A 12,172-nucleotide genomic window follows, 5' to 3' on the forward strand; every position below is an offset into this window, starting at 1 on the left:
AGTAATTTGAAATCAATTGAGAATTAATTAATACTACTGTTGTTTTCATGCATTCTGAAATTCTACAAAACACTTCTCTATACTTAATATAAATCATCTCTCTCATCTAATATATTATAAATTAGCTATACATTCTTTGACAATCAACTCTCAATTGATTCTCAATCAATTACTGTCTTGTAGTTGAGCAGTGTTAGCTTCTCTATCTCAATAGTTTGTAAGTATTTCTTATAGCTGATCTATAATACAACATAAATCAGTTTCATCAGTTTTTCATCAAAAATCATCAAATTTTCAGCTTCTTTCTTTCATTTTTATCAATATTTTACTTACAGTCTTCTTAAGTTCTGCTATCTTCTAGTATTTGTATTGTTTAGAGCTTCTGTGTGTGATAGATCTGCTTGCTGATTGTAAGTCAATTATCAAATGATTAGTTGTACTGTGGGAGGTAGGGTAGGTGCACAGGCTGCGCTAGTGAGGTTTGATTATATAATGAGGTTGGATGGCTTACTTAGTGAGGTCGACTCTTCTGTATGCACTTTGGAACATCCCTGTGTTTACGTTTTTCCTGATCGGGCGATTTTGGTTGGGCAATTTATTACATTGATTTTCTTATCACCGTTGTGAGGAAATAAAATAAAAGGTTAATTCGCCTGAACTCGCGTTTGTGCCGTTAAACTACTAGTAAGTAGTTATATCCTTTTAGGAAACCGTGCAATGATGACATTATCATCAGTGGCGTTTGAAACGCCCGTCAGGTTTCAGGGCAAACACCACTGGACAGATTGCACGACGGTTTGAGCCAGCGTCCATATTCTGCTCAACTCGATATCGTCTGAGAACACCTAACAATTCTCCATTCAGGCAAGTCACGGAGTTATTTAAGAGGAAATATAATTGAGGTATGCAAGTTGCCAGAATCATGCGAGTGGTGAAGGGAGATAGGCAACAGACCAGTTGAGCCTTGATTCCCAAATATATATTCCAGTGGAGATAATATGATTACTTGTCACTCGTTAGTTATTTATATCTGGCCGTTGATGGGTGTAACATTGACCCAGCGGCAAAGCCCCTTTTTTCTGTATTATTTATTTCCTTTCATTGTAAATATGCGCACCGCACTGTGGCCTGCAGCAGACACAAGAAAAAGAAAACACAAGGCAAAGAACACCGTTGGCGATCACCAACATATTTTTATACTCTTATATTGAGCCCAAGGACCATCCATTTTTGTCATCTCCAGAGTAGCATTTAGCTCAGTATCTACCCATTCAATCGTGCGTTTGTTGGCTATTGAGTCTTCCCTTCGTCGTCGACTGCCACAAGCGCAGTCACGTTACCTGCCCCCTACGCGTTGTTGCTCCCTTCCCGTTTCCGCCTCACTCATCCTCCCTCCTCAACCTCGACTTCAGCTCCAACGTCGCATTGTCGCCTGTTTCACAATTACTTCCTTCACCAACCTCCCTTGTCCTGGAAATATCGCCCTGTATTACTATTCCTCCATCTGTTTCGTCTCCGCGTCTTCTCTACAGACAAGCACACGTCAACCTCCGTCCACATCACCTCTTTGCATGTATCCACTCTCTACCTACCGTTTCGCCAGCAATCCAACCCCCCGTCCTCCGCGCTATTGACCGACCAGCTGGCTGGCTCACGCATTGATTATTGATCTTCCTGGTCATCCACCATGTCGGACAGCCGGGCCCAGACTGGTGTCCGGAGTCTCCTGGCCCGATTTGAGAACAATAATAACAGTTCATCAACTTCACCCCCTTCGAGGGGCCGCTCCCCAATCGATCAGGATGGCCCCGGCTCTGTCCGCCCTCTCTCTAAGGTTAGAGCAAGCTTCGTGGCCGTCGAACGCGCTGGCCAATCTGGCAGTCCTCCCATGTGGGGATTGAGGAAGGCGGCGGATCTGGACAGCAACAATACAAATAATAACAATAGCAGCGCCAATAATTCCCCTGGGAAGCTTATCAGAACCATCTCTAGTGGCGTTGATGATGTGGGTAGCCCCATTGAGAGGTCCGTGACGACATCTTCGAGCAACAGTGCAGATAAAGGTGCTGTGATGAGCGGGTCGTTGTCATCCTCGTCCCCTGATAACAGGAATAAAAGTAATACAAATGCCAACAACAACAACAATAATGGCGGGCTCCTGGGTAGCGGGAACCTCAATAAGCCTTGGGCTGCAAAGCTACCGTCTCGACTCATGGATTCCCCTACACCTGGCAAACAATCGGCCTCAGAAGACATTTTAATGGTTGCAGCTACGACGGAAGGGAAAGATTCGGGCAAAGTCAAATCCAAGGGCGGCCCACAAGAAAATATGCAGCAGGAAAAAGAGGGAGCACCAATTACCGCTGCTCGTATGAACGGAAAATCTGCTGATAAAGCTGCAACCAAGAAATCGAAGCCATCTATGAACCAGTCGTCACGTCCGGCAAAAATTGTTGTCGGGAATGATGCTAATAATGCCACGTCTAAGAAGTCTTCGACAAAGGAGCTGAAATCACCGCTCCCTCGGACTCCTAGAACACCAACTACAATGACTAATCTCATCGCTAAAACTACACCAAAGGAGACAGACAGACCTAGAGCTGCAGTTACGAAACAACCCATTCAGCCTGCAGCGGACAAAGCCACAACAAAGCCCTTGTCGTCAGCATCCACCCGGGACAAAATCGCAAAGCCATCTTCCGAGAACCCTCCTGCAACTAACAGATCCCGCACAAGATCTCCAACAAAACCTATCCGTCTTCCAAATTCAATGGTAGCACCAACAGCGTCTTCTGCTGCGAAATCAAACGTTGATGGCCGCCCGGCTAGTCAAGCGGGAACACGTATATCAAACCTAACTCGCAAACCCTCTAGTTTGAGAAGTGATCGAAATAACTCATCAAAATCCACTGGTCCAATAGGTTCTGCTACACAAAAGCCGGCCAAACGAGCATCTTCCCTTGCTCCCCAGAAAAATACAGCTCACGACAGACCAAGGTCTCGCGTCAGCAATGTTGGAGCTGTTCGGGCCCCTGATGAGTCCTTTTTGGCGAGAATGATGCGCCCTACTGCAAGTTCTGCAAGCAAGATGCATGAGAAGATTGAAATCAAAAGCCCACCCAGAGGCTCTGGTCCACCAAAGGTTCGGAGGAAAAGTGGAGAAAGTGCAAGTAGTCATGTCAGTGCAAATGCACCAGCGAAAACTCCGCCCTCGTCGAAAAAGAAGATCCTTGCCAACCCTGCGCGAGCACTGTCGTCAAATGGGGATGTGGAACCTCTTAAGGAGCCGGAACCGGATGGCACCCAGACTGATACTAGTGCCACTGTGGCTGAGGTTGAAACTAATATCCAGAATCCCGAACCTCAACCAACTCGGGAACTTGAACCTGACCCTGATGCTGAGCTTGGGCCATCCGTTGCTGGACAAGAACCCGTCGCAGTCGAGCCAATTCCTCAACCTGAAGCCGAGCGAGTGGCCGAACCTGAGCCAGCCATCCCTGAGCCCGAGCCCCGGCCAGTTGCAGCCGAACCAATTTTCCCCGAAACGGCTGCAACTGAACCCACCCCAGGTCCTTTGCCCGATAAAGCAGACGTGTCCATCATCGAAGTGGATCCTGCAGGAATCCCATTACCTGAACCTACTGAGCACGTCGAGCTATGATAGTTACTCGTCCAGGAGGGCTAGGGGTTGCAAGCTTATCCTGTATGCTCAAGTTTTCATACGCAGCCCTCAACCTTTCTCATATAGGTTATGACATCAACAAGAACAAGAACAAGAACAGCGTCATGCATCCTTCCAAGCGCCATTTTCACTTCATATAAGCTCAATTTCATTTCGATTTCTTTTCGATCAATCATCATCACCAATATAATTATTTTTAACATAATTGCTTTTTTATGTTTCTTACCTTTCTCCCCTCCAATATTACTCTAAGCTTCACTCAACCAATACAATACCCCTTTTAAATTGGCCGTTTGTATGATGGTATGCATATCGCTTGCATGCTTGCATTGCGCCGCCGTTTTTCTGCCCTTGATTTGACTCTGCTTTTGCTTGGCTTTACGCTGCGCACATTGAAATAGTGACCAGGAGTATTGTTGTTTCTTTGGTTTTTTTTTTTTTTTTTTTTTTTCTTCTTTTACTATTTGAGCAATACACGGTTTATTCTCCACATCATGTACCCTTTATTTTGAAAGCTTTACGTTCTATTCTATTCTTTCACAATGGCTCAAACTAACTTTGCATTTGTGAAAGAGGCTTTAGTATATGATAAAGCAATGAGAAAAGAATGATTATTCTATCTACTTTTCACATTTTTTTATCATATCGCTCATTCTTCGACATTTTGTCTTCTCTGCTACTTTACAGTTATTTATTTTTATTTTGCCTTTTCACTGTTTTCATTTCTCTTATATTTTTATCTGCTATCTTTATCATCTTTGGAAATTTAAAATTTTACCGTACTAAATATATCTTTCTTCTCTTTCTCTGTGTTCTCAGCTTTATCGATTTTCTCTCTTCATTTTTATCTCGAACATTTAAGTGTTTTTGGTCCATTTTGGCATGTTTGATTCTTAGTTTTATTCGGATTTGATTTAAATCTTGATGTTTCTTATTTTCAATTCTATTGGTTCGATTTGTTGAGATAGCAAAATTTTTAAATTGAATTGAATTAGATATTAAATTATCAATCTTTTCCACTTGCATATGAAGGTGTCAAGTGTATAGTATACTGTCAATGGTTGAGCCTTCATTCACTGTCAACTCTCTACCGTTCCTCTCTACTGGCAAGTCAGTGGGTGGGTTGAATAGCGCAGTGGGAGCCTTTGTACAGAAAACCTCTATAAGTAAGTACTAAACAACTGACAATCATTTCCGCAGAGACACAGAAATCACGATTTGAATCCCATCTCTGCCAACGCTTCATAATAGTATCAAGGATATGTAACGGGTTGAGTTAGCTGTATCGAATACTCTTTCTTTTCTTATCAGCTATATAAGTCAAGGGTGACAAAAGGCTCAGTAGTTTTACAACCAAAAGAAATACACGAATAAAAAACAGAGAATATAGAGCACCTACCTCCACGTAAATAAAAGGGGTAGAAGGAGAGCAAAAAAAAAAAAAAAAAAAAGGAGAGAAAACATATGCTGAGAAGAGTGGGACTCGAACCCACGCAGGTTGCCCTACTACGAAGCCCAGATGATCGAATCAGGTGATTCGTCATGCCAAGACCTGAACGTAGCGCCATAACCACTCGGCCATCTTCCCGATACTTCGTTGACCGGAGCAAAATCCGAGGAATTTTTATATAAGGTTTAGTGGCGACGGTGTTTGAACCCGGGAGGATTTTGTCAAGCTATTTACAAATGATGGTTTGATAATAACTAATAAAAGTGAGTGCGATGAAATATCCATGTGTCAGTTTATTTCTGGGTGTTTTTCTCTGTTTGCAGAGGGGGTGAGAAACTATGCACCCTATTTGAATCACTATCACTAAGGGTAGATATTGTGTTTATGACAGAACATTGCAAGAAAGGGGTGTGTGTTGATATATGCATGAAATGGAAATGGATAACTCTGACTCAGGACCTGGTTTCAATGATCTTTATTCACATGGACTAATTAGCGTTCCTGGGTCATAATACAAGGAAAAACAATAGGAGCAGCTTTGCTGCTTAAATCAACCCATGATCATGCCGTTAGTTCCTATAGAATTCATCACGGCCTCAATCTAATACATATCTTCCCCCCCCCTCTTAGACACACTCTGCTCTACGCAGGGATTGTACTTCAACGCAAACAGGCCGACCCCTCTCAATACTATGAAGCACAATAACCCACGTTTAAAATAAGGATACACACTCCACGAGCCAACAAACTCAACCTCAGCCTTGAATCGTCCGTCCTCTTGAAACGTTTCTTGTTCTATAATAGCTAGTGTGCCTGTGAACGGCAGAAGAAGATGGCCAGCTGATAATTGAAAGTGGAAGCATTCTGAGGGTTTCTGCTTCTTGGAAAGAGGATATATACCCATGAATAGGCGGCTCCCCCCTCTCTCCCAAATATTTGCGGATAAAAGCTAGGGTCGGAACAGTAGGACAGGCGTGTTTACGCATGCAAGGGGGGGTTTGCGGAGACGTCGCCTTCGCGATAGTTAAGGAATGCAGGCTTAGCCAACAAAGGGTGTACCACACGCCGGGGTGGCCCACCGAAGTCGTGCCTCTATTCAACAAGTCTCCAAGGTCCCGGCGGGGCCCCGTGGCAAGCGGTGTGCAATTCCCACCGCAGCAATAACATTTGATATAAGTACTTGACGGGGCGCTGGCAATGTTGGTATTAGAGCTTGTCATATCTGCGAGATCTTGTGAAAAGCAGAGGACTTCCGCGGATTCTTAGCTGTGTCCTTGTCGACAACACTGTTGGGTAGCCGTCTATACACAGCCATTTCATTCTAAAGAAACCTTGTCTGGAGACACCTTGGCGATTAACTCCGATGGAAGCCGTCTCAAAAGGTTCCGGCCTGGTTAAAGACGTGGTTGACAATTTCAAAATAACAAGCGCTCTGAGGGACGAGAGAAGGAAAAACAAACTATCTTCCTCACACGCTATTTTGCGAGCTGTGGAGGTGATGCGTGCTGCCAGCGGAGCTATATGCGACATGTGAGTAAGGGTTAAAAAGCTAAACGAATATGAACGTTACCAACGTTATTAACTGGCTGATAGAAGACCACAGATGAGACGGGAGATATGGAGTTCCAGGTGACAGAAAATCTGATATATTTTCTGGAATACAGCAACCCTAGACAAAGCCATGACCACCCATGGCGAAATACCAATTATCTCATGCTCACAGGAGGCTCCATGACCTAAGTCAGAAGTTGATTGGATGCTTTGGGGCCGTTGATGGCAAAGGATCCTTTCAATATTTGGGAGCTTGGCGGCATCGCCGTCGTCAATGGTGATGTTTGTCGACTGGGAAAGGGTCCATGAGGAGATTAGCTATTCAGCTTGAAGTTAATCTATTCCCTTAGAGCGCCTGGTGAATAATGAACAAAAAGATTTGTTGGAATTCAATTGCAAATGCTAGATACGAGAGCCAGATACTCAAAACAGGGACAAAATGGATGTTAAGCACTAAGGCAATGAAGAGCAGCGTCTGTATCATTCAAGTTCGTAAAAAAGTGTTGCGGGACAAATGTGTCAGAACAAATACACCAAAGTAAAAGAAAATAACCAAAACAGTTCATACAAATTTTACCCATCATCCGTTCGGAAAACGTGAGATCCATCAGAATAGGTGAGACAAATTCGGATTCGGCGCATTGAAAGTAGCTAAACAAAGTAGCTAATCATCCCACAGCGAGATGGGGCTCTTATTAGAAGGACGCTCTAAAGCTTGTCAAGTTTTTTCAGAAACTTGCCCACACCTTTCCCCAGGGAACTTGATGACTGTCTTTGCCCCTGTTTTATGTAGTTCGCGTTGCCTTCGGCTTCCGTTGGCCGATAGACCTGGTGGTGAACATCATATATATTCCCACCAGGCGGCTGTTGCTGTGACTGGCCGTAGGAGTAGCTCGAGTATCCGCCCATTGGAGCTTGTGGAGGCTGAGGAGCTTGGCCAGGACGGTAATCCGCATAACCCCCCTGGTAATGTTGATGTGCTGAGCTGTGAGGCGATGCGGGTGGCGGTCCAAAACTCTGCTGTCTGAACAAGTGTGTATTTGGGTCTTGTGGGGGTGGTGTATACGGTACCGCACCTGGAACCCCTGGAACTGATGGTGGTGCCTGTACGGCGGTAGGAGGCGGTGCAAACGACATGCTGCCAGACTGGTTGTGGTTTTGTCCCGAAGAGTGAGAAGTGAAAGAGGACGTGTGGACCAAACCGGCTGTTGGAGGGGGGGATGCATACTGTCCATATCCCGGAGCCTGATTGGGTGGGGGAGGGGGAAACCCGGGAGACATTGGCGGGGGGGCGAATGCTTGCCCACTGTCCGATACGGCGGCTGCGGCAAGCCCTGTTCCGGTTACCCCATCTGGCGGTGGCGGCGTTTGTTCGCGTAGTTTAATGGGCTCTGGCGCCGCAGGGGCAGATGGATTGTACGCAATGGGAGTGTAGTTAATCTGTGCTTCCTCTTGCTTGGAAACAGGCTGGGCGCTGGGCGCTTCTAAGGGACTGACGGGCTCCGATATCGCTGATTGGGTAGGCGGAGGCGGAAAATTCTGGATTGCCAGCTGTGGTTGTGGCTGTTGTATTGGGACAGCCTCAGTGCGAGAGTTTCTCGTCTGACCGTTGTGGTAAGCCGGGTCGGTTATCGCTACATTTTCCAGCTTCTGGACTACGGAGCTCATCGCAACTTCATGCGCCTGGGGCTGCTGAGACGCGGGTATAATATCGAGTTGCGCAGGAGCTAGGAGTTTACGAGCATTTTGCAAAAATAGTGTTGCGTCGCCCGAAGTCCAGAAATAGAGATCTAGGGTATGAAGTCGAAGAAAAGCCCTGCTTTCATCACGAGGGTCGATGTTGAGCAGCAGCCACTCATTCTGGTCAACGATTGAAGGCATTGATGGCCCCGATGTACTCTGGCGATGAGCATCTACAATTAAAGTGCAGAGAGTGGGGAATTTATCCGAATTGCGTAGATGAACAGCTCCCAATGCTAAGTTAACCCCACGCTCGTTAGCATTGGGGGATATATATTCGACCCTGGACACTTTCAAAATTTTGACATACAGCCACAGAAAGCATCCTGCTCGGGCATCCCTGGGTGGTTTGCGATCTCCATTCTTGCCTTGTTCTGCGCGGCGTCATGATAGATGTAGAGATACGAGCCTTTATCGAAGCGGTGGTGCAATGGGCGTGGCGTGGGAGCCGAAAAGTAGTAGTGAACGTCAACAAAGCTGATATTTTGTCAGTCACATATAACTTATCGGGTGATGGCATGATCTTACACGGTGAGTAAACACACTTCATTGGGGAGGGGAGGCATGGTATGTGACTATCTCGGATGTTACGAAGGACAGGTAAAACAAGCGATAATGGAGGGGAGTAAATACGAGATACGCGCTCTGAACGCTGGACAAACAGGAGAAGAGAACAAGAAGTCCGAGAAGGACGACGACGAACTTATATTGCGGGCATTCTGGGAGGGACAGCTAGCCGCCGTCATGGTGCCAGCCATGCACCCGCTGCATGCTTGAAAGTTGCAGTCGAACCCCGCGCTTAAGCACGACGGGGCTGAGTATAAGCCAGTCACGGAGGTCGAGAAAAGGTCACATGATAAATCACGTGGAGAGACCTCGCAAATTTATCCGAAGAATTTACCTCCAGAAGATAGGAGGTACGAGAATTCAATGCATTTAAACAAATATCTACCTGATTGTATCAGTAAGTGTCTTGTTGAAGCCAATTACATCTTCTAACCCCGCCCGTCATATACAACTAACTCCCCTTTCTCAGTGGAACACCCCCAGTAGCACTTGAACAAAAAGCTCTCCTTCGAAGCAGCCAGCGATAGGAGCACCCAACCCAAATCGAGGCCAATAGCCTCTTCTCCCTCTGCCATACACACATAGGCAAATCTAACAGAAAAACCATCCATCACAATGTCCCTCTCCAACCTTGCCAACGTCTGTTCCTCCATCACAAACGCCTCCAAAGCCCGGCTCGCCATCACCTCCATTCCAAACACAAAGCTACACCTCCGCCTTGCCCTCGCCCTGCGGGACGCCGGCTTCATCTCCACCGTCGTGCTCGCCGGCCGCACCCCGCCGCCCCAACACATCCTCCTCAAGATCCCCGCCGCCAACGACGAGCTCGAACCCATCGAGCCCGTCACGCGGGAAAACGTCGCATCGCGCCGCCTCTGGCTGGGGCTGAAGTACTGGCAGAGCGACCCGGTCCTTAGCAAGATGTCGATGGTCAGCAAGCCGACGCGGCGGCTGACGCTGGATGTGCCCAAGTTGAGAGATATCGTGCGCGGCAATAAGCGGGAGACGGTCGAGGGGCTGCGGTTGCCGGGGGAGTGTTTGTTTTTGTCGACTAATCAGGGAATTTTGGAGGCGAGGGAGTGCGTGGAGAAGATGACCGGGGGACTCGCGTTGTGTAGAGTGGTTTGAATGACGCTTTGTGGAGCGTTTTTTGGTAGTTTTCTATTTCCCTTCCTTCTTTTATACTTTTTGTCGCATTGGAATGGAGTTTTCTTTTTTTTTTTTTTTGTTTGGTTTGCGGCAAGGGTGTGCATGCGGCATTGGATCGAGTAGTCGGCCAGGAACCGGTGTCTGCAGATGTATCTTCATGCTTGTATGTACTGTATATTACATGATAGGTCGACGAGTTTTCCCTGTCTTTCTTCTACCTTTGATAGATGGCTAGAATCATCACGTATAAAATCGAGGATTTTTTGAAAGATCTACGCCGTCTGATGTTCCATTTTGCAATGCAATATCGACGACAAGATATCGAACAAGGAAATTTGCCCAAGTTATTTATTGATTCAGATTTATTTGGGGAAGTCAACCCTACAATCCGAATTTTTGAAAGCGAAACAAAAACTTGATTGATCATGCCAGCAACCCGCCACCAACTGGAATCACAGAAAATGTTCACATCCAAAAAAAAAAAAAAAAAATCAAAAATCAAAATCAAAAATTGAGAAGAAGGAAGGAGAAAAACATATCACGAACATCAGGGTCTTGCCGCGACTCGAACGCGGGGCCTCTCGCAAACAAGATGCTTTAGGGTGAACCCTAAGCGAGAATCATACCACTAGACCACAAGACCTGAGAAGTCATGTCATGTTCAGGCGAGAGTCTGGTTTTCCCGGTTGTGAGTTTATGAAGCTCTCTACTGAATAATTTTAGATGTTGCTGTGTTGTTATCAGGGTTGTTGTCTGGTGTATTATGTGTGTGTATTTACTTCACCTCCTGCTCTATCTCTATGGCAACACATTAAATATTACCACGCTTCACAGCATTTCCAGAGACCACACTTTGATTAGACCTGAATTTTAATTGACTTCATAATAGAGAGGGATATAATATATATAATCAAGGAGGAAGTATAGCAATGAGCTGAGGATGAACAGCTAATACAACAAGGGCTGAGGGAAAAACAAAAAGAAAAACAAACCAACAACCCAACCTACAAAAAGAGAAAAAAGGATCCATGGACGACCAAAGGAAACAATGGGGAAGAGAGGAGAAGCTACGGGAAGGGGAGATAATAACGATAATGAAAAAGGGGAGAATGGCAAAATATCCCATAGTAAAACATAACACCACCTCATAGATTCGCCAATCTAAGCGTCCATCTCTTTGGCTTGTCCAGGCACATATATGCGATGGAAATGGAAACGGAAGGGGCGCTAGGAGACGAAGCTTTGCTGAAGCGGAAGAAAAACGAGGTGTGGGCAGAGATGGAGAGGGAGAATGCCGCCCGGTGGGAGGGCACGTGTTGCCTGTAGATATCGCTGCCGTCCACCTCCTTTTTCCGATTTTGTTTTGTCGATATCCTTGTCCATCTTCGATCATACATTTCTCAACAACAGCCCAACTAACGGTCATTGTTCATTCCATTTTATATTGTGCAGCCGTATGGCGGTGTTCCAAGGAGAGCGTAGAAGAGTGGAATCTCGGTTGGTTGGCTGGCTTTTCATTGCGCCTCAAGTTGCCTTGTGGGTAGGCGAGGCGCGCTTCCCGCCATTCGCATCGTTTCCCTCTCCCCCTTTCTTCCTACCCCACAAAATTTTGTAATCGGTGTTTCCCCACATCTGCATTCCTGCACGAGATTTCATGGCATCCAATGCATGTCCACATACATGGAAGGGAAATCCTGGCCATCCACCCATCAATCCACCATCCATCACCCTCATCTTCCCCAAAATCAAAAATAGAAAAGCAAGAAAATAAAAAGAACCCCCACCCCAAAGGAGAAAGTAAAAAAGAAAAAAGTGAGCAAAAACACACGTCTTTTAAACTCAACGTCTCCTCTCAAAATACCCGCTGGAGCCAAATACTGCCACGCTCTGATCCATCACCCACTCGCCTATCCCCAAGTAACTATCCACCCATTTATTCACCTGCGGATTATCCGATATCTTTTGGGAATTGAGGCTGGGGCTGAGAGAAATGGTGTTCATCCAGCGACCCCACTTGACCCAGCGACACAGAC

General features: G+C 46.0%; 3 protein-coding genes and 2 non-coding genes across 5 annotated transcripts; 2 read left to right on the plus strand and 3 right to left on the minus strand.

Annotated features, from left to right (window-relative positions):
- Nucleotides 1–1,687: 1,687 nt before the first annotated feature.
- On the plus strand, nt 1,688–3,661 carry HCBG_08238 (uncharacterized protein; the record flags this gene model as incomplete). The annotated part of the gene is made up of 1 exon (XM_045435287.1): nt 1,688–3,661. One exon carries the CDS (start codon nt 1,688–1,690, stop codon nt 3,659–3,661), a length of 1,974 nt encoding a protein of 657 aa, XP_045283779.1.
- A 1,489-nt stretch (nt 3,662–5,150) lies between these two features.
- Nucleotides 5,151–5,270, minus strand: HCBG_11073. The gene has a single exon. It is a non-coding gene; the product is annotated as a tRNA-Leu (tRNA).
- A 2,121-nt stretch (nt 5,271–7,391) lies between these two features.
- On the minus strand, nt 7,392–8,989 carry HCBG_08239 (uncharacterized protein; the record flags this gene model as incomplete). Its single annotated transcript, XM_045435288.1, has 3 exons — nt 7,392–8,659; nt 8,734–8,900; nt 8,952–8,989. The coding sequence occupies 3 exons, from the start codon at nt 8,987–8,989 to the stop codon at nt 7,392–7,394; spliced, it is 1,473 nt and encodes a 490-aa protein (XP_045283780.1).
- A 616-nt stretch (nt 8,990–9,605) lies between these two features.
- HCBG_08240 (40S ribosomal protein S8) lies at nt 9,606–10,118 on the plus strand (the record flags this gene model as incomplete). The annotated part of the gene is made up of 1 exon (XM_045435289.1): nt 9,606–10,118. One exon carries the CDS (start codon nt 9,606–9,608, stop codon nt 10,116–10,118), a length of 513 nt encoding a protein of 170 aa, XP_045283781.1.
- A 571-nt stretch (nt 10,119–10,689) lies between these two features.
- On the minus strand, nt 10,690–10,782 carry HCBG_11074. The gene has a single exon. It is a non-coding gene; the product is annotated as a tRNA-Pro (tRNA).
- Between the last annotated feature and the right edge of the window lie 1,390 nt (nt 10,783–12,172).

Source organism: Histoplasma capsulatum (genome assembly GCF_000150115.1).
Source record: "Histoplasma capsulatum G186AR genomic scaffold supercont2.15, whole genome shotgun sequence".
Taxonomy (NCBI): Eukaryota; Fungi; Ascomycota; class Eurotiomycetes; order Onygenales; family Ajellomycetaceae; genus Histoplasma; species Histoplasma capsulatum.